Genomic DNA, 25,973 nt, shown 5'->3' on the forward strand with positions numbered 1-25,973 from the left:
AGGTAACGGAGGTACAGAAGTGATTTGCCCAAGGTCACCCAGGAGATGTGTGGCAGAGCATTCATTCATTCATTCAATAGTATTTATTGAGCGCTTACTATGTGCAGAGCACTGTATTAAGCGCTTGGAATGTACAAATCGGCAACAGATAGAGACAGTCCCTGCCCTTTGACGGGCGCACGGTCTACTCGGGGGAGACGGGCAGACAAGAACAGGGATTGGAACCCAGGTCCTTCTGACTCCCAGGCCCGTGCTCTATCCACTAGGCTACGCTGCTTCTCGGGAGGGGTCTGGGGGACTCACCTGGGGACACTTCTTCTTTCTGCCTGACAGTGTGGTCCTTTGTGAATTTGACTCTCTGATGGGCCCTGATGCAGGTTTTGCAGAGCCACTCCACACACTCCACGCAGAACCCGTTGGCTTCTGCATTGTCTTCACAGCTTGTGCACACCTAGAGACACAGAAGACACTTCAGTAAAAGGGAAGAACGGCCCAGTCCGTTACCGAGAACGCCAATGCTACTGTTCTAGGCTTAGTTTCCGGACTTAAGTGAATCTGGGAGAAAAAAGAAAACACCTCGCTCACAATTAACAAAAAACTTTTAAAGCTGATTATGAAAAGGGGCTTGAAAATCTTACCGCACTAAGGAACTATCTGTTCCGCTCTTTGGATCTTTTCTTGCGGGGGGGAAACTAACTGGCAAAATCTCACCCTAATAAGGAACTCTCCGGTCCGCTGTTCTCATCTCTTTGGGCGGGGGAAAAGTGAGACTTTGGGGGACGTTCCTCGGGAAGTGAAATCAAAGCAAGAGCTAATTCCTGAATCCCCACCTTCCGGAGGCTGAGGTGTGTGGTGTTAACGGGACCTCGGAAGCTTCACACAGAACAGGAGGTTTCTAGAGAGGTTGTGGGATCCCCCTCCTCTGACCCGAGAAACGGGATTTTACCCCAGGAGACTACAATCAATCGGAAGATGGCACTTATTGAGCGTGCAGAGCGCGGTACTAAGCGATCGGGAGAGCACAATACAATAAACAGACGCATTCCCTGCCCACAACGCGCTTACAGTCTAGAGGGGCAAAGAGCGAGTCCTGGGCTACGAGCCAGACCGCCAGCCGCACGAAGGCACAGCATCTCTTCCAAGAGGCTTCACCGGATGGGGCGTGGAGCACAGACTATTTCTGTCCATGTCAGCCTCCCCCTCTAGGCTGAAAGTCCTCCCTGTGGGCAGAGGATGTGTCTACCAACTCCGTTCTATTTTACTCTCTCAAGCGCTTAGTGCTCTGCACACAGTAAGCACCCAGTAAATACCACTGATCGAGTGAGAACGGGCCAGGGCGAGGTCTCCAAGCAGCCTTTCCACGATGAGCTGGAATTAGGGAACTGTCAAAGAGCGGCCCGAAGAAACGTTTGAAAGGCCCGACGATGGGAAGCGTTGGCAAGGGGTGATCTTCGCTGCATCTCATGCCAAGGGGAATCGTCGGCCATCTAGCGAATTTAACTGGACACACTAGCATGGGTTAACAAAAGCTTGTTCTGTTTTGCTCTGCTGTCTGCCTCCCCCGTTTAGACTGTGAGCCCATTCTTGGGCAGGGATTGTCTCTACCTGTTGCCAAATTACACATTCCAAGCGCTTAATTCAGTGCTCTGCACACAGTAAGCGCTCAATAAATACGATTGAAAATCTCTTCCGAAGGATCACCTTTGAAACCTCCAAAGGACAGCGATAAATGTATTTAACCGAAAGGTTCCTATTCTCTTCTTCTTCCTCCTTAAGCTGTGAGCCCTCTGTGGGACAAGAACTGTGTCCGACCTGAAGTTTAGTGTCGGTATCTTCTATGCTTAATGCTGTGCGTGGCACATATGCTTGAATACCACAATTATTATTATATTATAGTTCCTGATCAAGGATAGGAATGTAGAACACATCGATATTATAGTATAGGAGTGAAGTGTACAGGTTGGGTTATAGTGGGAGGGGAGTGAGGATAATTAAGAAGTGGGGGAGAGAACTGACTGATCGCCTAGAATGCAATGGCAAGGGGCTAATCAATCAATCAATCATCTTTATTGAGTGCTTACTGTGTGCAGAGTCTTGTACTAAGCGCTTGGGAGAGTACAACATAGAGTTGGTAGACACGCTCCCTGCCCACAGTGACCTTACTGTCGAGAGGGGGAGAGAGAAATTAATATTAATAAATTACAGCTACGGACATAAACGTTGAGGGGGTGTGGGAGGGGGGAATCGAAGGAGCAAATCCGGGTGACGCAGAATGGAGTGGGAGAAGAGGAAAGGAGGGCGCAGTCAGGGAAGGCCTCTTGGAGGAGATGTGGCCTTCACTAGGCTTTGAAGAGAGGGAGAGTCATTGTCTGTCAGATACGAAGAAGAAGGGCGTTCCGGGCTAGAGGCAGGACGTAGGGTAGAGGTCGGCGGCGAGACAGACAAGACCGAGAGGCAGCATGGCCCAGTGGAAAGAGCCCGGGCTTGGGAGTCAGAGGATGTGGGTTTCTAATCCCGCCTCCGCCTCTCGTCTGCTGTGTGACCTTGGGCGAGTCACAACTTCTCTGGGCCTCAGTTGCCTCATCTGCAAAATGGAGATTGAGACTGTGAGCCCCACGTGGGACCTCCTGATTACTTCCTATCTACCCCAGCGCGTAGAAGAGTGCTTGGCGCACAGTAAGCGCTTAAAAAATACCATAATTATTATTATCACGGCCCAGTGAGTAGGCTGATGGGGCGGCAACACGGATGAGAACAACAGAAGGGAGGATGTCCATTCCTCACTGCTGAGACCTGCTATTTCTGTTGCTTTTCAGTCCTTTTCCTTACTTTCCCTGATGTCTGTCCCCCTGGGAGGGCAGCTAGTCCTCTCATTTCTGGCCTGCTGCTTTCCCCTTTGTCTGACTTCCACGCCCTCGCTCCCTTCCAGCCCCCCACCTCCCAGTCACTCTTACCCCCCTCTTCCCGGGGTCCCACCCACCTCCGGGCCAAGCCACTCGATCGCTGAATCCCTCTCTGATTACTCAGTGAGCGCACACTGGGGGCTCGAGCAGTCGACCCATCGATCGCATCTTTAGAGCGCTTACCGTGTGCCCGAGCGCTGTACTAAAAACGTGGAAGAGTAAAACACTCTAGAGCTGGTAGACACGATTCCTACCCTCAAGGACCTCGATAAATACCCCAGGTAATACCACGCACGGACTGATAGATCCCCCCTCTATAGGGAAGGGAATATGCCTACCGACTCTGTCGCTTAGCACAGTGCCCTGCGCGTGTAAGCACTCAAATACGACGGATTGACTGCCTCTGGGCTTGCCTCATTCATTCAAGGGTATTTATTGAGCACTTACTGTGTGCAGAGCACTGTTTTAAGCATCTGATCGGGTCCCAGCCGCCAGGGACCTCATATATTTAATGTCGGTCAGCCAGTCGTATTTTGGGGCGCTTACTGTACTAAAAGAGCTCTGAACTACGGGCTTGGGAGAGTACAGTGTAACAGGCAGCTTTCGGCTCCCGGTTCTACTATCCCTCTCCTGCCTCCGGGTTCAGTCCTACCCGGTCCGAGAAGCTTCCGTCAGCCCGGCTGTTTCCGTCACCCCGGAGGCCCCGTAACTCGCCCTGATTGTGGTTCTTTCGGTCCTGTTGCTAGTTGGGGGGGGGCTCCGTGCTCGTATCCCCTCCGCCCCAGCTCTCTCGGCAGCTGCGTAAGCGCACGCAACCCGGCCCGGGGGGCTGCTTTTACCCTGGCTTCCCTTCTCACAGAGATATGTTTAATTAAAACGCAAAAACAACTAGACCGAGACGCTAATGTCTTCCTTTAGTGTACTTGGGTTCTGAATGATTTCCCCAAAGGGCCCGATTCGGAAAATCTATTAAGTAAACTGAAGTAATGGGCTGCGCATCGGGGACGTCGGATTCTCTTCGGGGCTCTCGGGGGGCTAGGCGTTCGGAGAGACCTCGAGGGGTGGGTCCAAAGAACCGTGGTGACCGGAGAGCTTGTGACTGGAGAGGACTGCGAGCAACGGAAAGGCACCGGGAAGACCGTCCCGTACCGTGCCCCAAAGGAGGCATCTCAGAGGGAACTGGCGCTCTGCTGAGCTCACGTCAGGAAGGGGAACTAATTCCGTGTGCGACGAGGACGTCGGAGACCGGCCTCGCGTGGCCCATCGAGGACAGAGTGGCTGCTTTTTGCAGAAGCTTCAAAAGAGGCGGAGATACCCATAAAAAAAAAATGGAATTTCTGGAGTGCTTTATGTGTGCAGAGCTCTGTACTTAAGTGCTTGGGAGAATTAACAGAGATGGTAGACACGATCTCGGTCCACCAGAAGCTCTAGACTGGTAAGGTCCTTGTGGGCAGGGAACATGTCTACCAAATCTGTTATACTGTACTCGTCCAAGTGCTTCACACAGTGTTCTCCACCCAGGAAGGGCTCGACGAATACCAACGGCTGAAATGCCAAAGATAATGATATTTCTACAGCCAGGTGTAAACGGAGGTCTTTTATCCAGGAAGATTGGAATATTTTTACACTCCTTTGTCATTTGGAGGGGTGTCTTACGACTCTTGAGCTGCCTTCTGGGTTACAATGGATGGCAGAAGGTGGAAAGGCAGGGAAGTTCCAGGAACTAGGACGGTCGCTCCCTGACTTCCCGGGACTTCTTCACACTCTCCCAAATGAACGATCATTCTCTCCCCACCCTCCGTCCCACCACCCCAACCCCAGTAAAGCCGGGAGTCTGCCGTGTTACTGACGCAATATGACAACCGGTTGGTGGCAGGGAAAGGCCCGGGAGGTAGACACCAAGTCACCCAAAATTCAAAATTGAAGAAAGGTCCCCTCTTGACCATTTTTAGTGCCACCCCTGAACCAGCTGTCCTGTCACCACGGGGGTCTACGGGGAGCCCCGGGGGGACAGGCAGAGATGGGGTGTGTTTGTTGGGGGGGGGGAGGGAAGGAGGCCCGACTCCAGCAGAGCAACGCACACAGCGTAGGAATGATTTCACCCCTCTTGGTGCTTAATTCTTTCAGCTCGGTAGCTGAAAGCCCCAGCAAGCCCCACTCAAGGAATGTTCCTAGGTCTCAGCGAAGCAAAAATCACCTTTCACGTCACAAGATTTATTTGGGAGTCCAAAGTCCTTTTTTTCCTTTTTTTTAATGGCATCTGTTAAGCGCGTACTATATTTGTCAAGCGCTAGGTAGTTGCAAGTTAATCAGGTAGGACGCATTCCCTACCCCACACAGGGCTCACAGTCTTAATCCCCATTTTAGAGAGGAGGTCACTGAAGCACAAGAGAAGTTAAGTAACTTGCCCGAGGTCACACAGCAGACAAGTGGCGGAGCCGGGATTAGAACCCGGGTTCTTCAGACTTCCAGGCCCGTGCTCTATCCATTAGGCCCCGCTGCTTCCCCTTCCAAGAAGGCTTTCCGGAGCCTCCCACCCAATGGTGATTTTTATAAGACAACTCTACTTAATTTCCCCTTACTTTCCAAAAGCCCTTGACGATCCCAGCTGCCCTCAAGTAGTTTCCGAGACGGAGAGGAGCGGAAACGATCCCGGTCGTAGGGGCTTCGGTAAGCTCCAGATCATAACCCGAGTACGGTGCTCCGCACCCGGTAAGCGCTCAATAGATACGATTGAACGAAGAAATAGATTGAAAGGACGCTTACCTAACATATAGGTAAGGCATAAGTGAACTGATTTTTAAACCCCCCAAAATCCAATCTTCAGAAAGTTTGTCTCTGCAAACTTTCCTGACGCCGTTTGGCCACGTCCACTTGGCGGCCTTTTGTAAATCATTTAAAAAAAAAACCACTCCCAACGGTCAATTGTTTGGGGTTTTTCTTTGCCCTCCCCACCCCCCGCCAAGTCACACTGAAGGTCCCAGTTATGCCAATCAATCAATCAAATGTACTGAGCGCTACGGAGGGTACGATACAGAGCTGTTAGACACATCCCCTGCCCACGAGTAACATCTGCTGGGACAGCCAACGTGGATGGACTCACCTGATTGGATTTTTCCACTGTACTGCTGGGAACTTCCGTGGTGTCCCTCACAAAAAAGTTATCTATAATGTGTCTCTCGGCACATTCTTGGCTGCAAACGGGACAGCGAATAACGCCAACTGAAAAACAAAACCCAACAATCCGTCAGTCGACGGTATTTACCGCGAGTCTGTTGCTCTGAGTGGCCTCTACTAAAAGCACTCGGTGGAGTCGACAGAGCGTAGGCCCAGGCGTCAGGTCGCGGGTTCTAATCCCGGCGGCTGCCGCTTGTCTGCTGTGTGCGACCTTGGGCAAGACACTTCACTTATCTGGGCCTCAGTGACCTCGCCTGGAAAATGGGGGTGAGCCCCACGAGGGACAGGGACCGAGTCCAACCCGATTTGTGCGTACCCACCCCAGGGCTTAGTACAGTGCCTGGCACGTAGCAGGCGCTTAACAAATACCATAATAATTATAATTACTGGGGGAGGGGAGCGGACGACAACGGCGTGGCTCATGACCCCAGGAGTTGACGGACCTAGCTGAGGAAAGAGACGCCGATCAACCTATAAAGAAGGGGAAACAAGCTCGAAGAGGATAATACATACGAACAACATGTGCACACTTGTGCAGAGAGGAAGGAACTGCCCAAGTGCTCAGGTGGTAGGGGGGAGGATGGGACGAGGAGGGGGGGGAAGGATTAATTAGGGGAAGAGGTGGCGTCTCAAGGGGGCTTTGAAGGTGGGGAGAGTGGAGATCTGATGGATTTGTGCTACCAAGCAATCAATCGATCATATTTAGTGAGCACTTACTGTGGGCAGACACTGCACTGAGGAAGCACCGTGGCCGAGTCTAACGAGCAGAACCTGAGACTCGGATGATCTTTTTCCTTACTGTATTTGTTAAGCACTTACTACATGCCAAGCACTGTCCTAAAATGCTAGGAAGCGATAAGCTAATCAGGTTGGACACGGTCCCAGTCCCACATGGGGCTCACGGTTTGAATCCCCATTTACAGATGAGATAACTGAGGCACAGTCCAAGTAGGAGGGAGAATAGGCATTGAATCCCCATTTTACAGTTGAGGCGCAGAGAAGCTAAGTGACTTGCCCAAGGTCACACAGCAGACAAGTGGCGGAGCAGGGATTAGAACCCAGGTCCTCTGACTCCCTAGCCTGTTCTTTATCCACTAGGCCACGCCGCCTCTCATTCCAGATTCCAATCCCGGCTCTGTCGGTTGTCTGCAGTGGTGTGACCTTGGGCAAGTCACTTAGCTTGCCAGCCGTGTGACTTTGGGTAAGTCACTTCACTTCTCTGTGCCTCAGTAACCTCATCTGCAAAATGGAGATTAAAACTGTGAGCCCCACGTGGGACAACCTGATCACCTTGTATCCGCCAGCGCTTACAACAGTGCTTTGCACATAGTAAGCGCTTAACAAATACCACCATTTTTTTTTTATTCTCTGCGCCTTAGTTTCCTCAACTGTAAAATGGGGATTCCTCTTCTCCCCCCTTAGACCGTGAGCCCCATGTGGGACCGGCGCGGAGTCCAACCTGATGAACTCGTTATCTACCCCAGTGCTTGGAAGAGTAAGTGCTTAACGAAATACCGTAATAATAAATGGTAATTAAGCGCTCGGGAGAGTCCACTACAACAGAGCTGGAGGGCAGGGAACGTGCAAGGAGCTTCCAGCCTAGGAGTTCGGTCTTGCAAGCAACAGGAAATGTGAGATAATAATATTTGTTAAGCGCTTACTATGTGCCAAGCACTGTTCTAAATGCTGGGGGAGCTATAAGGTTATCAGGTTGTCCCAGGTGGGGCTCACAGTCTTAACCTCCGTTTTACAGAGGCGGTAACTGAGGCACAGAGAAGTTAGGTGACTTGCCCAAAGTCGCCAGCTGACAAGTGGCCGGGAGATTGCAGGCGTTCTTTCAGTCAATCGTATTTCTGGAGCGCTTACTCTGTGCAGAGCACTGTACTAAGCGCTTGGAACGGACAATTCGGCAACGGATAAAGACCATCCCTGCCCAATGAGGGGCTCGCAGGTCTTCAGGAGAGCTCTGGAAGCGGGTGAATTCCCCAAGGGAATGCGGGGCAGGGGACCCCCACAGATGGGGGGGGAGAAGAAGCAGAGGAATCAGGGGGAAGGGCTGAGAAAGAGCCGGCCAGAGGGAAGAACTGTATTGATGAAAGCAAGATGAGACAGGAGACGGAGTGCTCCTTACCGTCAGAGGCGACTGAGAGGCCAGGAAGGATTAATAATAATAATAGTGGTGGTATTTAAGCGCTTACTATGTGCAGAGCACCTTTCTAAGCACTGGGGGGGGATACAAGGTGATCAGGTTGTCCCACGTGGGGCTCCCAGTCTTCATCCCCATTTTCCAGATGAGGTCACCGAGGCCCAGAGAAGTGAAGTGACTTGCCCGAAGTCACTCAGCTGGCAAGCGGCGGAGCCGGGATTAGAACCCATGGCCTCTGACTTCCAAGCCCGGGTTCTTGCCACCGAGCCATGTTGCCTCTCCAGGGTGGGGTAGAGATCATTAGAGAACTGTTAAGCATTAACACCAACGAGCATCATCGTCGTTCTGCGGTCCTAAGTTCAACAAGAGTAGTCTGGGATAAAGTTCCTCTAGGTTGACCTTTCCCCCAAGCTGGAGGTGAGTCACAACTGCTACACTTCTAATGATTTATGTTTCTGCCCCGCGTTCAGTTCCTAGTAAAATTCTAATTCCTGGGAAAACTCTGGGAGAAACGTACAAATCCAAGCTCTTGGTTCTCTCTGTTCTAATTCCTGGGAAAACTCTGGGAGAAACGTACAAATCCAAGCTCTTGGTTCTCTCCGTTCTAATTCCTGGGAAAACTCTGGGAGAAACCTACAAATCCAAGCTCTTGGTTCTCTCCGTTCTAATTCCTGGAAAAACTCTGGGAGAAACCTACAAATCCAAGCTCTTGGTTCTCTCCGTCCTAATTCCTGGAAAAACTCTGGGAGAAACCTACAAATCCAAGCTCTTGGTTCTCTCCGTGTCCCTACCTACCTAACCGTTTGACAACCCCAACCTCAGGGTTATAATAATAGTAATAATAATGTCGGTATTTGTTAAGTGCCTACTCTGTGCAGAGCACTGTTCTAAGCGCTGGGGGAGATACAGGGTCATCAGGTTGTCCCACGTGAGGCTCACAGTCTTAATCCCCATTTTCCAGATGAGTGAACTGAGGCACAGAGAAGGGAAGGGACTCGCCCACGGTCACCCAGCTGCCAAGTGGCAGAGTCGGCATTCGAACCCACGACCTCTGACTCCCAAGCCCGGGCTCTTTCCACTGCTGCTCGAGAAGCAGCGTGAAGTTATGAGCTCTCGAGGCCTCTTGTTTCCATGCTTTTCCTCCAGCTCCCTCTGGCATCTCCCCTTTCCCACCCCCCACCCCAAACATAATAATGATGTTGGTATTTAAGCACTTACTATGTGCAGAGCACTGTTCTAAGCGCTGGGGTAGATACAGGATAATCAGGTTGTCCCACTTGGGGCTCACAGTCTTCATCCCCATTTTACAGATGAGGTAACAGACACCGAGAATAATAACGTTGGTATTTGTTAAGCGCTTACTATGTGCCGAGCACTGTTCTAAGCGCTGGGGTAGACACAGGGGAATCAGGTTGTCCCACGTGGGGCTCACAGTCTTAATCCCCATTTTACAGATGAGGGAACGGAGGCACCGAGAAGTGACGTGACTCGCCCAAAGTCACACAGCTGACAAGCGGCCAAGCCGGGATTCGAACCCATGCCTTCTGACTCCAAAGCCCGTGCTCTTTCCACTGAGCCAGGCTGCAAGCGACTTGCCCAAAGTCACACAGCTAACAGGAGGCGGAGCCGGGATTAGAACCCATGCCTTCTGACTCAATAACTATGCTTTTTGTTAGGTGCTTACTATGAGCCAAGCGTTGTTTTAAGCACGGGGGCAGGTACAAGCCAATCAGGTCCTACGTTGGGCTCCCATCGAAGAGGGAGAATGGGGTTTGAGTCCCCGTTTTTCAACTGAGGAAACTGAGGCACAGAGAAGGTAAATGACTCCCCCAAGGTCACAGAGCAGATAAGAGAAGCAGCGTGGCTCAGTGGAAAGAGCCCGGGCTTCAGAGTCAGCGGTCATGGGTTCGAATCCCAGCTCTGCCACTTAGCTGTGTGACCTTAGGCAAGTCACTTCACTTCTCTGTGCCTCAGTTACCTCATCTGTAAAATGGGGATTAAGACTGTGAGCCTCACGTGGGACAACCTGATGAGCCTGTATCTCCCCCAGCGCTTAGAACAGTGCTCTGCACATAGTAAGCGCTTAACAAATACCAACATTATCATTATTATTATTATAAGAGGCAGAGCTGGGGTTAGAGCCCCTCGCTGGGTAGGGATTGTCTCCAGCTGTTGCCAAATTGTACTTTCCAAACGCTTAACTACAGTGCTCTGCACACAGTGAGCGCTCGATAAATACGATTAAATGAAAGTCTTCTGACTCTGAAGCCCACACTCCACTAGGTTGCTTTTTTAAAACAAAATGGTATTAGTTAAACGCTTATTATGTGCCAGGCACTGTTCTAAGCACTGGGGTAGATACAAGATCATCAGGTTGGATAGAGTTCGAGTCCCACCTGGGGCTCACCCCATTTTACCAACGAGGTAACCGAGGCACAGAGAAGTGAAGCGAATTGTAAATTCATCCCTCTCGACTCTAAACCCATTGTGGGCCAGGAACGTGTCTCTCTATTGTTGCATTGTACTCTCCCAAGCGTTCAGTACAGTGCTCCGCACACGGAAAGTGCTTTATAAATAAAACTGAATTAACGAATGGAATTCGATCGAGCGAAAGTCACTTCCGTTCTCTGTGGCTCAGTTCCCTCAGCTGAGAGAGGGAGTTTCCGTGCTCCCTCCTACTTAGGCCGGGAGCCCACGTTAGCTCCAGTGCTCGGCACAGTGTCTGGCACAAATTTAACCCTTCATAAACACCACAATCATTACGTGCCAAGCACTGGAGGCAAGATAATTTAAGTTGGACACAGGCTGCCGGCCTGAGAAGGGAGGACGATAGGCGTTTAACCCCCATTTTACAGATGACAGAACTGAGGCACAGAGAAGCGAAATGACTCGTCCTAGGTCACACGGCTGACAAGAGGCAGTGTCGGGATCAGAACCCAGCTCCTGACTCCCGGACCCACTAGGCGACACCGCTTCTCAGCCTTCTGCCTGCCGAGCGTTATTTGAAAGGAATCTAAAATACTGTCCCCCTCTAGACGTCCTCGCCAAAAAAAAAGGCGATCGATTTACTCTAAAAAAAAATATATATAAAAATATACATAGCACGACTGGCCTGGTTATTAAAATCCAAGTGATTTATAGTGTGATTTCAAAGCTCGCATTACCCAAGCTTTGTGTGCACGTGAGCGCAGCGAGGGTTTTGCAAGTCAAATTCTTTTTCAATTAAAAAGCTTCCAAAACCCAGATTCACAGAACAGGCCAAGGCTCCATCGGTTCCATTCTTCAGCTGAATGGAAGATAATGGGTCATTAAAGTCCCTTCACACCGGGGCGAAAGAGCTCGAATTAAGACTGATTGGGAAGTTAATGATGCAAATTAGCCTTCGGAGAGACTTGGAAAAAAGGACCTTTTCGACCCGGTTTCCCCCTCGACCACGTTACCACATTTTTCAACGGGAAATGGAGAAATAAGAGGGGGTCGATTAGGGAGGGAAAATTCTGGGGGAGCATCAAGAAGGAGAGACAGGAGTGGAGAGCTGGGTGTTTTGGGGGGTTTTTTTGTTGACGCTGATGGCAAGATCCCATCCAGGGGGGTTCTGTGAGGTCCACCGGATGAATGATAATAATGTTGGTATTTGTTAAGCGCCTACTCTGTGCAGAGCACTGTTCTAAGCGCTGGGGGAGAGACGGGGTCATCAGGTTGTCCCACGTGAGGCTCACAGTCTTCATCTCCATTTTCCAGATGAGGGAACTGAGGCCCAGAGAAGTGACGTGACTCGCCCACGGTCACCCAGCTGACAAGCGGCAGAGCCGAGATTAGAACCCATGACCTCTGACTCCCAAGCTCGGGCTCTGTCCACTGAGCCACGCTGCTTCTCTTACAATAATAAAATCCCTAATGATAATCATGGTAGTATTTGTTAAGCGCTTACGATGTGCAGAGCACTGTTCTACGCGCTGGGGGAGATACAGGGTCATCAGGTTGTCCCATGTGAGGCTGACAGTTGTCAGCTGCGTGACTGTAAGCCCGTCAAACGGCAGGGACCGTCTCTATCTGTTGCCGACTTGTTCATTCCAAGCGCTTAGTCCAGTGCTCTGCACATAGTAAGCCCTCAATAAATACTATTGAATCAATGAGCCCTCAATAAATACTACTGAATGAATGAATGAATGACTGTGGGCTAGTCACTTCACTTCCCTGTGCCTCAGTTCCCTCATCTGAGCCTCACGTGGGCCAACCTGATGACCCTGTATCTACCCCAGCGCTTAGAACAGTGCTCTGCACGTAGTAAGCGCGGAACAAATACCATTATTAAGCGCTTAACAAACGCCATTATAATAATAATAACCGTGTTGCCCTCTCCCAAGGGCTGTGCTGGGTACGCAAGTGCTCAATAAATAACAATGACTGATTGATATGCGGGTCTAGGAATGTAGAGGCCATTAACGTGGCCCTAGAGGCCCCCCCAAAAAACACAAACACACACCCACCCCCTCCACTCTTCTCTCTTTCCACTGTTCAGTGGGGTTAAGATGTTAGGTGTGTGGGCAGTGATTGCTAAACTGATGACCAGGAGTGGCTCAAGTGGGACTTGGGGGGGGGTCCCGGGGTGAGCTCTGGAGGGTGCCAGCCAACGCGGCACGAGCCCACCGACGACGACGGATAAAACAGATACCCCTCCACGGATCCCCCCGCCTCCGGCCACCACCTCCATTGAATTTCATTCGTTCAATAGTATTTACTGAGCGCTTACTATGTGCAGAGCACTGTACTAAGCGCAGCAGCGCGGCTCAGCGGCAAGAGCACGGGCTTTGGAGTCCGAGGTCGTGGGTTCGAATCCCGGCTCGGCCACTTGTCAGCTGGGTGACTTTGGGCGAGTCACTTCTCGGTACCTCAGTGACCTCATCTGGAAAATGGAGATTAAGACTGTGAGCCCCAAGTGGGACAACCTGATTCCCGTGTCTACCCCAGCGCTTAGAACGGTGCCCGGCACATAGTAAGCGCTTAAAAAAATACCAACATCATTATTATTATTAATATTAATGTACAAGTCGGCAACAGACAGAGACAGTCCCTGCCCTTTGACGGGTTTACGGTCTAATCCGGGGGAGACGGACTGACGATAACAATGGAATTTGCAAGAACAGGAATGGTGACGGGCCTAAGAAAATATTTGGGATGTGGGGGGAAACAACAGATACATCTCTGTAAGGCGCTGGCCAAAAAGGAAAGCAAACTGATGGAGGTGGGATTCCCACAAGAAAGTCCAACAGTCCCCCTTTAAGACTACAAGCTTGTTGTGGGAACACGTCTACCAACCCTTTTTATTTATACGGATGCCCGTTTGCTTGTTTTCGAATCCCAGCTCTGCCACCTGGCAGCAGGGTGACTTTGGGCAGGTCACTTCACTTCTCTGTGCCTCAGTTCCCTCATCTGGAAAATGGGGATTAAGACTGTGAGCCCCACGTGGGACAACCTGATGACCCTGGATCTCCCCCAGCGCTTAGAACAGTGCTCTGCACATAGTAAGTGCTTAACAAATACCGATATTATTATTATTAAATACCACAATTATTATTATTATTATTCCTCTTACAGCTGCTAGAGAAAGGTTTGTTTGGGCTCTCCCCTTTCCCGTCGAGTTCCAGCTCCGCGCTCTCAGGATGCTCCGACGTGGTGGCCCAGTCTCTCCTGTGCCCAAATCCCGCAGACCTCAACTTCCTGCCTCAGTTTTACCCCCTCGCCGGTCCTCTTCCTTCGGTTAGCTCGGTCCTCCTTCCTAAATTCCTTCCTGAATAGAGCGCGATCGAGCCCGGGTCTGGGAGTCAGAAGGCCCTGGGTTCTAATTCCGACCCCGCCATTTCATTCAATAGTATTTATTGAGCGCTTACTATGTGCAGAGCACTGTACTAAGCGCTTGGAATGGACAAATCGGGCTGTGTGACCCCGGGCAAGTCGCTTCACTTCCCTGGGCCTCGGTTACCCCCTCTGCAAAACGGGGATGAAGACCGTGAGCCCCATGTGGGACAGGGACTGTGTCCAACCCAACTACTTTGCCCCTATTCCAGCGCTTAGCGCGGTGCCTGGCGAATAGTAAATGTTCAACAAATACCACACTTCTTCTTATTACTGACTCCGCGTTGGCGACTTTGGTGTGGAAAGGGGCCGCCCGGCCCCTTAGACCGCTCCCTTCTAAACTCCCCGCCGGGTGTTTGAGCTCAAATAAGGGTCAGGTTGAGGTAATCACCGGCCCGGCCCGCAACGTGGCTAGTTTCCTGTCCCATCCTATCTCTATTGTCTTGTTGGGGGAACCGTCCTAAAAATGGTTCCTCTAATCGGCGGCTGACTTCCTTTCCCAGGGACTTCTCCCTCATCTTATTTTATTTTTTTGATGGTGTTCTCCCTGTCCGCCCCTCAACACAGGCCTCATTCGGTCAATCGTACTTATTGAGCGCTTACTATGTGCGGAGCACCGGACTAAGCGCTTGGAATGTACGATTCGGTAACAGATAGAGACAATGCCTGCCCACTGACGGGCTTACAGTCTAATCGGGGGAGACGGACGGACAAAAACAAGACAACTTAATCACGATAGAGTCAAGGGGATGGACACCTCATTAACAAAATATATAAGGTAATAAAAATATATACAAATGAGATAGGAGAGCTGTTTCTAACCTCACGTAGATGTCCAGGCGCTCTATTCCTCACACTGCCTCTTTAGTCCCTTCCTGTGGGATAACCCACCGCCTCTCACCTATTCCGATTAGGTCGGAACGGGAAACCGAGGCAAAGCGGCCAAGTGGGAAGAGCCGGGGCCCGGGATTTGGGGGTCCTGGGTTCTCATCCCGGCTGGGCCAACCGCTTGCAGCGTGACCTCGGACAAGTCGCTTCACTTCTCTGGGCCTCATTCATTCGTTCAATCCTATTTATTGAGTACTTACCGCGCGCAGAGCACTGTGCTGAGCGCCTGGGAGGGGAACGATACAACAATAAACAGACACACTCCCGGCCCACAGCGAGCTTGGTCTAGGAGGGGCCCTCAATGTCCTCAACTGTAAAATGGGGACTCACTCCCTGTTCTCCCTCCCCCTTCGACAGGGAGCCTCGTGGGACACCAGGTCTGTGTCCGACCTAATTTAGCCCGTGCCCACACCAGTCTGACACACAGTAGGTGCTTAATGCCATTAAAAAAAAAAAAAAAACCCCGCAACCTCACCCGCCAGTTCCTCTTGCTGATTTCTCCTTCTCCTCAAAGAGAGAGTTTGTCCAGAAATATTTCAATTAAGGATTTCCCTTCTGTTTTCCCAACGGGCTCTCTCACCTTCAAGAAATGGGTTTGATGAGGGCCATTCCTGCCACAACCCAGGGGAGTTGTTTTCAATGACAAAGAACAACAACAGCAAAAAGATCACACTGGGGCAGAGGTAAGCAGGGGGGGGGGGGGGCGGCCCCTGGAATTTCCTTCGGCAGCCCGCAGAAGGTTTCCCTATCGCTTTGTCCGCGTTGGGCGGGGAGCCAATTTGTAACTGTTTAAATTCTCTTTCCTGTATACGGATGGGAGCCTTGAAGTCGACCTCGCTTTCCCATCTCCCGGGAAGCAGCATGGCCCAATGGGCAGAGCCCGAGCCCGGGAGTCAGAAGGGCCGCTTGTCCGCCGGGTGACCTTGCGCAAGTCATTTCACTTCTCTGGCCCTCGGTCCCCTCATCTGTAAAAGGGGGATTAGGACTGTGAGCCCTATGTGGAATAATAATAATAATGATGATGTTGGTACTTGTTAAGCGCTTACTATGTGCAGGGCACTGTTCTAAGCGCTGGGGGAGATACAGGGTCATCAGGTTGTCCCACGTGAGGCTCACAGTTAATCCCCATTTTCCAGATGAGGGAACTGAGGCCCGGAGAAGTGAAGTGACTTGCCCACAGTCCCACAGCTGACAAGTGGCAGAGCCGGGAGTCGAACCCATGACCTCTGACTCCGAAGCCCAGGCTCTTTCCACTGAGCCACACTGGGGCTGTGTCCAACCTAATAAACCTGTATCTTCCCCAGCATAGTAAGCACTGAACACATACCACAAAAACAAAAAATACTTAATATGTATCAAAAAATCTGCTGACTGGAGCTTCTGGAAAAATCAATTAACCAATCAATGGTATTTAGTAAGCACTTAGTGTGTGCAGATCGCGGTGCTAAGCGCTCAGCAGAGCCGAATACAACAGAGCTGGTACACACATTCCCTGCCCACAACAAGCAGCGTTGCCTAGTGGGTAGAGCAGGGGCCTGAAGGATGTGGGTTCTAATCCCGACTCTACCACTTGTCTGCTGTGTGACCTTGGGCGAGCCATTTTGCTTCTTTGGGCCTCAGTTACCACATCTGTAGAATGTGGATGAAAACTGTGAGCCCCATGAGGGACAGGGACTGTGTCCACCCCGATTAGTTTGCATCTACCACGGCGCTCAGTACAGAGCCTGGCACGGAGGAAGCCCTTCCTGTATGATTTAGACACGTCCACAGTTGCTGTGGGGCTGAGGGTGGGGCGAACATCAAATACCCAAAGGTCACATACAGATCCAACGGAGAGGGAGTTTTGCATTTTCTCCAAGGGCTACAGGTTGCTGGAGCTTCTGAAATAATTAATCAGTGGTATTTAGTGAGCACTCACTATGTGCAGAGAACTGTAATAATAATAATGTTGGTATTTGTTAAGCGCTTACTACGTGCAGAGCACTGTTCTAAGCGCTGGGGTAGACACAGGCGAATCAGGTTGTCCCACGTGGGGCTCACAGTCTTCATCCCCATTTTACAGATGAGGCAACTGAGGCACAGAGAAGTTAAGTGACTTGCCCACAGTCACACAGCTGACCCGTGGCAGAGCTGGGATTCGAACTCATGACCTCTGACTCCAAAGCCCATGCTCTTTCCACTGAGCCACGCTGCTTCCCAAGCGCCTGTACTAAGCGCCTGGTGGATAGAAGCATTAAGGATGCCTGGACGAAAAGTGTGGTCGCCTTTCCTGGTCTCTGTCCTGATTTTTTTTTTTTTAAATGGCATTTGTTAAGCGCTTACTATGTGCCAGGCACTGTACCATGCGCTGCAGTTAGAGCCTTTCCTGGTCTCTGTCCTGATTTTTTTTTTAAATGGCATTTATTAAGCGCTTACTATGTGCCAGGCACTGTACCAAGTGCTGCAGTCAGATACAAGCTAATCAGGTTGGACACAGTCCCACAGAGGACCAGCAGTCTTAATCCCCATTTTACAGAGAAGTGAAATGATTTGGCCAAGGTCACCCAGCAGACAGGTGGCAGAGCCGGGATTAGCGCCCAGGTCTTCTGACACTTCTAATAATAATACATTTATTAGTATTTTTAAATTATGAAATATTAAATTAATGTTTAATAGTCTCCCGTGTTTCATCCCCCAGGCCACGCTGCTTCTCCTGGCTGGGGTTTTCCCTCCACTCAACCTTCTCTCTAGGAATCCATCACAAACAGCTGATTATTTAATAATCTCCCGCGTCTATCCACCAGGTCACACTGCTTCTCATGGCTGGGGGTTTTCCTCCACTCGATTTTCTCTCTAGGAATCCATCACCAACAGCTCCTCTGTGAATGTAGCCAACATCCGCTTGAACGCGATGCTTACCACATCCCAGAATTCGCCCGATGAAAATGTTTCCAGAGGCGGGGAAGACCACAATAATCTGGCTTCAGTTTTCCCCCCAAATCAATCTGGCAGAAAACAGGATGCCCATCCTGGCTAATCAGCATTCACCGGACACCCAGCGCGCGGGACTGAACTATAAACGGTTCCGTGTTCTTGGGAAGAGGCCGCGCTACTTGAGATCAATTCGGATAAATTGAGAAGCGGCAGCGGCAAGAGCCCGGGCTGGGGAGTCAGGGGTCGTGGGTTCGAATCCCGGCTCCGCCGCTTGCCAGCTGTGTGGCTGTGGGCGAGTCACTTCACTTCTCTGGGCCTCAGTTACCTCATCTGTCGAACGGGGATGGAGACGGTGAGCCCCACGTGGGACAACCTCTTCACCTTGTATCCCCCCAGCGCTTAGAACAGTGCTTTGTACATAGTAAGCGCTTCACAAATACCACCATTATTATTATAAATAAAACCCCATGGTTCTTTGAAAGAGATAGAGCCCGGGCCTCAGAGTCGGAAAGACCTGGGTTCTAATCCCGGCTCTGCCACTAGTCTGCTAGGTGATCCTGGGCATGTCGCTTCCCTTCTCTGTTGCCTCGGTTACCTCATCTGTCAAATGGGATTAAGACTATGAACCCCATGTGGGACAGGGGAGGTGCCCAACCTGATGATCTTGTTTCTACCCCGGCGCTTAGACCAGTGCCGGACACATACTAAGCACTTAAATACCATCATCGTCATCAAGGAGCGGCGGTGGCGGGATTTCTCTAGGAATGATGCACAGGAAACAGGGAAGACGGAGGAGGAGGAAGAAGAAAAGCCGAAAAGGGGATAGAAGAGAGGGTAACGGAGGGAAAGGGCAGGGAGGAAAGGAAGGGGAAGGACAGGAACGTGTGGAAACTGTGGAAACACTCTGCAAACGCAAGGTTATGGCTAAGGTCTGGTGACCTCCGAGGAAGCCAAGGAAATCGTCTTATTACCAGACCACCGGGTAGGAGCTCCAGGAAAGGGCCTTTCGAGGTGAAGACCCTGGAACAAACTGCCCAACCACAGGGAGGGCCCCCAATATTCCCTACGGGAACTGCTTAAAACGGTGTTCTGCCCACAGTAAGCGCGCTAAATTCCACCGATCGGTCAACTGTGGCTCTGAGATGCTGCTTTTCCCACCCTTTCCAGGGGAGCCAATCTCACTGGCTTCTAGTAAGTTGATTGGAGATGCGTGTAAAAGCTATTTTGTGTTTAACTCTGTCGGGAAATAAGATCACAGGTGAGCCACTGAGGTCAGCCGTTTCCTCCGCTGTCGCCGGCCGCTTTCTAGGGCCAACGCGCTTCCAAAAAGGGCTCGGATAAAAATTCACGTGATGGGCTTGTCGGAGTTACTTCTTGCTCTTTGGCTCCGTGTGCTCATCTGCTAGAGTGAGGAGCTGGAGAACAGCTGGCCAAAATTAAAAGCCAAAAACTCCCCAAAAGAAAACAACAACAGGTTCCGCTTCTAGTCTGCTCATCACCCCATCGCACGAGTGGACGAGGGCCAGGATACTGAGGGAGGAAGGGTGGTCCGGCTACTTACCTGTGTGGGTTTTTTTGTTTTGTTTTTAAATGGTATTTATTTTTCAACACTTCTAGGTACCTGCCGTGTCGCTCTAAGCCTTCAGAGAAGATCATTACTGATCTGGGATAAAAAAAAAAAATAAACTGACGGACCGAGAGGAGATTGAGGGAGAGTTGTCCGGAGGGGTGATGACCGCTGGGAATCTCTTTTCGGAAACGATGGAATCTCTTTGCGGTGGGCTGGAATCGGCTCTCCTTTACGTGGGTTGACCGGAATGCTTACTAAGCACCTCCTGTGTGCTGAGCATTACGCTGAGTGCTGGGAGATAAGTACTTTGAAAAGGATCTTCCAGACACCTGGGGTCTCAACGTTCAATGGATTGCTGGACCGATGAAAAGAGGATTTAGCAAAACCTGCGGGTTTGGATTAAAGTCTTTTATGATATTAGCAGCCCGGGGTTCACTTAAATCCCTGCTTTTCTGTAACCTAATGTTATCTAAGACAGTGGCTGGCGGATTTACGGGCATTTTCTAATATTTTTAAGCCTCTCCACTCATTTCTACCTTTAGCGTGTTTGGCCATTCATGTTCGCCTCACGGCACTTGTGTATTTATCCGCACATTATTTATTCCTATTAATGTCTGTAGCCCTCTCTGGACCGTAAGCCTGCTGCGGGCAGGGACGCGTCCACCAAATCTTGCTGTACTGTACACTCCCAACCGTCAGCGCTCTGCACGCGGTAAGCGCTCGGTAAATATGACTGATTGATGATCAATCATCAAAAAGCAATCGATCGATGGTATTTATTGAGCGCTTACTCTTGCAGAGCACTGTGCAAGATGCAGGGATGGATGAAGTACACGGGCAGGGAACTTGTCTCCCGACCGCTATACTGTAGTCCTGAGTACGGCGCTCGGCATCCGGTGAGCGTTCAATAAATCCCGTCGACGATGACGACAAGCGAGCTACGCTCCTCGGCCACCCCAACCGTGCCGCTCCACTAACACGGAGGTTTGTGTGACGGCGGAGAACACCTGCAGTATCGCGAAACCGGTACTGGGTAACAATCCCTCTGCCCCCTTATTTCCCTCTCGACGCGAGGGAGGAGTCAGAGAAACAGAGTGGAAGGGCCGGAGGAAGATGGAGGCCTCATCCTCCAAGCAATCAATCCAACGGTCTGCATCGGGCGCTTACTGTGTGCAGAGCGCTGGGCTGGGAGCTTGCGGTCTAGCGGGGGAGGCGGACATTCAAATAAATTCCAGATGGGGAAGTGAGAGAGGGACACACGTGACGTGGGGTTGAGGCGGGGTCAGGTTCAAAGTATGGTACCCTCGACTGGAAGCTCACCGAGGGCAGGCATATAATAAGGCGATCATTAATTACTGAATTATTAATTCACCGAGGGCAATAATATATTATATTATTATAAGAACTGCACTTGTTAAGCGCTTACTATGCGGCAAGGACGCTCTGTTGTACTGTTCTCTCCCAACCGCTTAGTTCAGTGCTCTGCAGCCACTAAGCGCTCCACAAATACGTCTGATTAACGGATTCAGGGGTACAGGCGACGCAGAAGGGAGGGGAAATGAGGGTTTAGGCAGGGAATGAAAAGGGAGCCTCGGCCCCCTCGCCCTGTGGGGACGGAGCTGAGGTTGGGATGCCTCAAACCACGGTGAAAGCAACAGACGACGACCGGAGCGAAAATCAGCGGTGAGGAGGAAGCCGGGGATGAAGAAACAGCCGACCTTTCTACCCCCACAAAAGAGGACTCCCTATATGCTGAAGGGACTGCCTCCTCCTAGAAAAATTTCACCCCTGCTAATAAGCATGTGGAAATTGTTCTTTAAATAACCACCTTCGTCACCCTTTGGGAGGGGGCGTGGGGAGGGCGTGTCAAGGTTCGAGATAATTCACTTCATGCCCCCAAATTATTTATCGTCCTTCATGACAACCTTAGGGATAGGCCCTTGCCCAAAGTTTACAGCCAATTACAGCGGGTCAGGAGTGAATTTAGTTATTCTGTTTCCCCAGGAAGTCCGCGGGGAAAGCGGGAAAGTAAATTTCTCAGCCTCCTCCGGCGACGTTTTAGGCTTCATGGATTTGCAAGTTTCGGATGTCCGCTGCTTCGTTTAAATCGGCCACTTGTAGACCGGCGTATTCTGGCCCTTTCACTGTCCCTAAAAGAGGCTGTTATTCACTGAGCCAATGAAGTGGGTCAGCACCCGGTAGTTTTTCGAGGCAACCGGTGAGGTCCTAACACGGGACGGCTTGGCTAGCGATCGAGTTACGGGCTATCCACGAACGCTGCCCGGAAAAATGGCCACAAACACCCACGGAGAAGCTAAGCAGCGAACCTTAGGGAAAAACCCAGAAGATTCCTTGGAGGAAGGTACCTCGGAGAAGCATCGAGGCCTAGTGGAAAGAGAATAATAATAATAATGTTGGCATTTGTTAAGCGCTTACTATGTGCCGAGCACTGTTCTAAGCACTGGGGGAGATACAGGTAATCAGGTTGTCCCACGTGAGGCTCACAGTTAATCCCCATTTTACAGATGAGGTCCCCGAGGCACAGAGAAGTTAAGTGACTTGCCCACAGTCACACAGCTGACAAGTGGCAGAGCCGGGAGTCGAACCCATGACCTCTGACTCCGAAGCCCAGGCTCTTTCCACTAAGCCAAGAGAACAGACCTGGGAGTCAGAGGACCTGGATTCTAATCCCAGCTCTGTCGCCTGGATGCTGTGTGGCCTCGGCCTCAGTTTCCTCGGCTCTAAAATGGGGGTTCGATACCTGCTGTCCCTCCTACTTGGACTGGCGGCCCCAGATGGAAGAAAGACTGGATCCGATCTCATTATCTTGTATCTTCCCAGGGCTTGACACACAGTAAATGCTTAATAATAATAATAATAATCCTCCTCTAGATATACTGTGAGCTCCTTGTAGGCAGGGATGTCTACCAACTCTATTGTACAAGACTCTCCCAAGTGCTTAGTACACTGCTCTGGACACAGTAAGCATTCAATAAATACCATCGATTGCTGGAGGACTGAGGTAATTCCCATTTTTATCCATTCTCCTCCAGACAACAGATACCTCAGAAACGATTCCTCCCCACCCCCAAAACAGATAGTACCGTAAACTGTACTGTAAACGTGTGCCATTCCGCGCCTCTGAACACAGTAAGCATTCAGTAAATACCACTGATGGATGGATGTACTGAGGTAATTCTCACTTTTATCCATTCTCCTCCAGACAACAGATAGCTCAGAAACGATTCCTCCCCACCCCCAAACTGTACTCTAAAACTGGGTCATTCTGCGCCGTAATCTGGGGTTGCAGTTTTTTCAGCACCCCCATATTTCAAGAATACCGTAACATGTCCTTTGGTGGGGTTGGAAAATAATAGTAATGTTGCTACTTGTTGAGCGCTTACTCTGTGCAGAGCACTGTTCTAAGCGCTGGAGGAGATACAGGGTCATCAGGTTGTCCCATGTGAGGCTCACAGTCTTCATCCCCACTGTACAGATGAGGGAACTGAGGCACAGAGAAGTGACGTGACTTGCCCACAGCTGACAAGTGGCAGAGCCGGGAAAAGTCTGTCTTCGGATTTGAATGACAGGGCAATCGTCTTTTGAAATAAACAAAAATAATTCAGAGTCAATGGACGGGGGAAAATGCATTTTAGCAACCTTAGCCAATGGTTAAAAAAAAAATCTCCTGGAGGCAAAGGAATAGTATACTTATTTTCTTGTGTGTGTGTGGGTGGGGGAAGAAGGGATGAGAAAGCTTCCTCAGCTTTTGCTCCATACCCATTCCTCCAAGTTCTCTTTGGATCGAGATGCTTCTTTTGAACTCTCGGTCATCTGTCCAAAACCCACACAGAATCAATCAAGAGCACTTACGGAGCACTGACTCGGTGCAGACCACTGTACTAAGCGCTTGGAGGAGTACAACAGAACTTGAGTCAGAGTTTAATGTCTGTCTTCCCCTCTGGACCGTAATAATAATGTTGGTATTTGTTAAGCGCTGACTATGTGCAGAGCACTGTTCTAAGCGCTGGGGGAGATACAGGGTCATCAGGTTGTCCCACGTGAGGCTCACAGTCTTCATCCCCATTTTCCAGATGAGGGAACTGAGGCCCGGAGAAGTGAAGTGACTTGCCCACGGTCACCCAGCTGACAAGTGGCAGAGCCGGGATTCGAACCCGTGACCTCCGGCTCCCAAGCCCATGCTCTTTCCACTGAGCCACGCTGCTTCTCAACCGTAAGCTCCTCGGGGGCAGGGAACATTTCCACCAAGCGCCCGTCAAACCGTAAACACTCAAATGCAACCGCTGACCTGATCATCAAAACTTTAACAGAATGGAAGAATAAATTTCTACGCATTCCTAAAATGAATGCCACAGACTAACTACACAGACTAATTTTAAGCCCACGAAGGTATTGATCGAGTCTACTGTGTGCACAGCACTGCGCAACACACTTGAAAGAGGACAACAGGATGAACAGACCGGATCCCTGTCCTTCAGGTCCTCAGAATCTAGCAGGGGAGAAAAATACTAAAAGTAAATTACATATAAAAGTAGACTAATAGATTCACTCAGTCGCTTATCGAGCGCTTACTGTGTGCAGAGGGACGTATGCATGTTCTCGCTAGGAGTTGGAGCTCATCTTTAATACGATTTTGTATGACAAAATCAAACATTCCCAAAGAGGAAATGGGATACATTTTAAAACCACTTCTTTTCAAACCCTCACATTTGAAAACACACAAACAGATGCCGCTGCGTAAAACATCTAATTGCTTTAAACCGCAAACAGCATCTTTCGGAGTACGCGTTGAGGCAACGGTTTCCGTGATTGAGGAAAACTCAATATTCTACTGAAAAATAACCATTACGCCGCCCTTAACTTTCGGCGGCGAGCATCGCTGATCGGCTCAGCGGCATCCTGTGGGACGCTACACTGCGACGCACTAAGGATCTTGGATTTATACCCTTCATTTACCTTCAGCCCCACGGCACTTAGGTACGTACCGTCATTTGTTTAGATTAACGTCTGCTGCCCCTCTGGACTGTAAGCTCGGGGAGGGCACGGCATGTGTCTACTAATTCTGTTGCATCGTACTCACCCAGGCGCCTAGCACAGTGCTCTGCACACAGCAAGCGCTCACTACGACTTAAAACAAGCATGATTGGGGTTTGTGTTCAGCGTTGACCGGGTGTCACGGAATGACTGGACTAAGCGCCGGGGGAGATAGAAGACAATTCCGCACGGTCTTAAACAGAACAGGTAACGAACCCCCATTTCCAGAGGAGGGAACTGAGGCCGAGAAGTTAAGTGACTTGCCCAAGGTCACCCGGCAATGAACCAAGAATAATAACATTCCTTCCTGAGCCTTTTAATCTGCTTCCCGTGCCCTTTTATGCAATGCGCGAACCTCGACCAACCCCCTTCCCTCCCGTTCTTCCCAGAGAGAATGACCAGGAGAGAAAGAAAGCGCTTAGTACACTGCCTGACGCGAGCCAAGCGCTTAACCAATCTTCCTATTATTACTATTGAAAGAGAGAGAAAAGCATGCAGCCAGGCAAGGAGGGAAGGCTCATTAACAGATCTTATTATTATCATTGAAAAAGAGATAGAGACAGAGAGAAAGAGAGAGAAGCAAGCATCCGGGAAAGGAGAGAGGTCTCATTAATAAATCTTATTATTATTACTGAAAGAGAGAGAAATAAGCAAGCAGCCGGGCAAGGAGAGAAGGCTCATTAACCAATCTTATTATTATTACTGAATGAGAGACAGAGAGTGAGACTGAGAGAGAGAAGAAAGCAGCCAGGCAGGGAGAGAAGGCTTGTTAACAAATCTTATTATTATTATTACTGAGAGACTGAGAGAGAATAATAATGTTGGTATTTGTTTGTTAAGCGCTTACTATGTGCCGAGCACTGTTCTAAGCGCTGGGGGAGACACAGGGGAATCGGGTTGTCCCACGTGGGGCTCACGGTCTTCATCCCCATTTTACAGACGAGGGAACTGAGGCCCAGAGAAGTGAAGTGACTTGCCCACAGTCACACGGCTGACAAGTGGCAGAGCTGGGATTCGAACTCATGAGCCCTGACTCCAAAGCCCGTGCTCTTTCCACTGAGCCACGCTGCTTCTCCAAGCAGCCAGGAAGGGAGAAAAGGCTCATTAACAAATCTTATTACTGAGAGAGAGAGGGAGAAGCAAGCCGCCAGGCAGGGAGAGAAGAAGGCTCATTAATAAATCTTATTATTATGGAGAGAAATAGAGAGAAAGAGAGAAGAAAGCGGCCAGGCAGGGAGAGAAAGCGCATTAACAATTATTATTATTATTACAGACAGAAAGAGAGCACGAGAGAGAAGCAAGCAGCCAGGAGGTGAGAGAAGAAGGCTCATTAACAAATCCTGATTATTATGAGAGAGAGAGAGAAAGAGAGAGAGAAGCAAGCAGGGAGGCGGGGAGAAAAGAGGCTCATTAACAAATATTATTAGAGAGAGAAAGAGAGCGAGAGAGAAGCAAGCAGCCAGGC

The 25,973-nt window shown here is 50.3% G+C and overlaps 1 protein-coding gene across 2 annotated transcripts in view; it reads right to left on the reverse strand.

Moving 5' to 3' along the window:
- TRIM24 (tripartite motif containing 24) overlaps positions 1 to 25,973 on the reverse strand; it is a 58,284-nt gene that overhangs the window by 28,641 nt on the left and 3,670 nt on the right. For both annotated transcript variants that reach the window (XM_029075056.2, XM_029075055.2), the window contains exons 2-3: positions 6,007 to 6,125; positions 304 to 451 (exon numbers count right to left, since the gene is read on the reverse strand). In XM_029075056.2, the coding sequence (XP_028930889.1) occupies positions 304 to 451; positions 6,007 to 6,125 (267 nt within the window). The remainder of the gene's footprint in view (positions 1 to 303; positions 452 to 6,006; positions 6,126 to 25,973) is intronic.

This window comes from Ornithorhynchus anatinus, chromosome 11 (genome assembly GCF_004115215.2).
Source record: "Ornithorhynchus anatinus isolate Pmale09 chromosome 11, mOrnAna1.pri.v4, whole genome shotgun sequence".
Lineage (NCBI taxonomy): Eukaryota > Metazoa > Chordata > Mammalia > Monotremata > Ornithorhynchidae > Ornithorhynchus > Ornithorhynchus anatinus.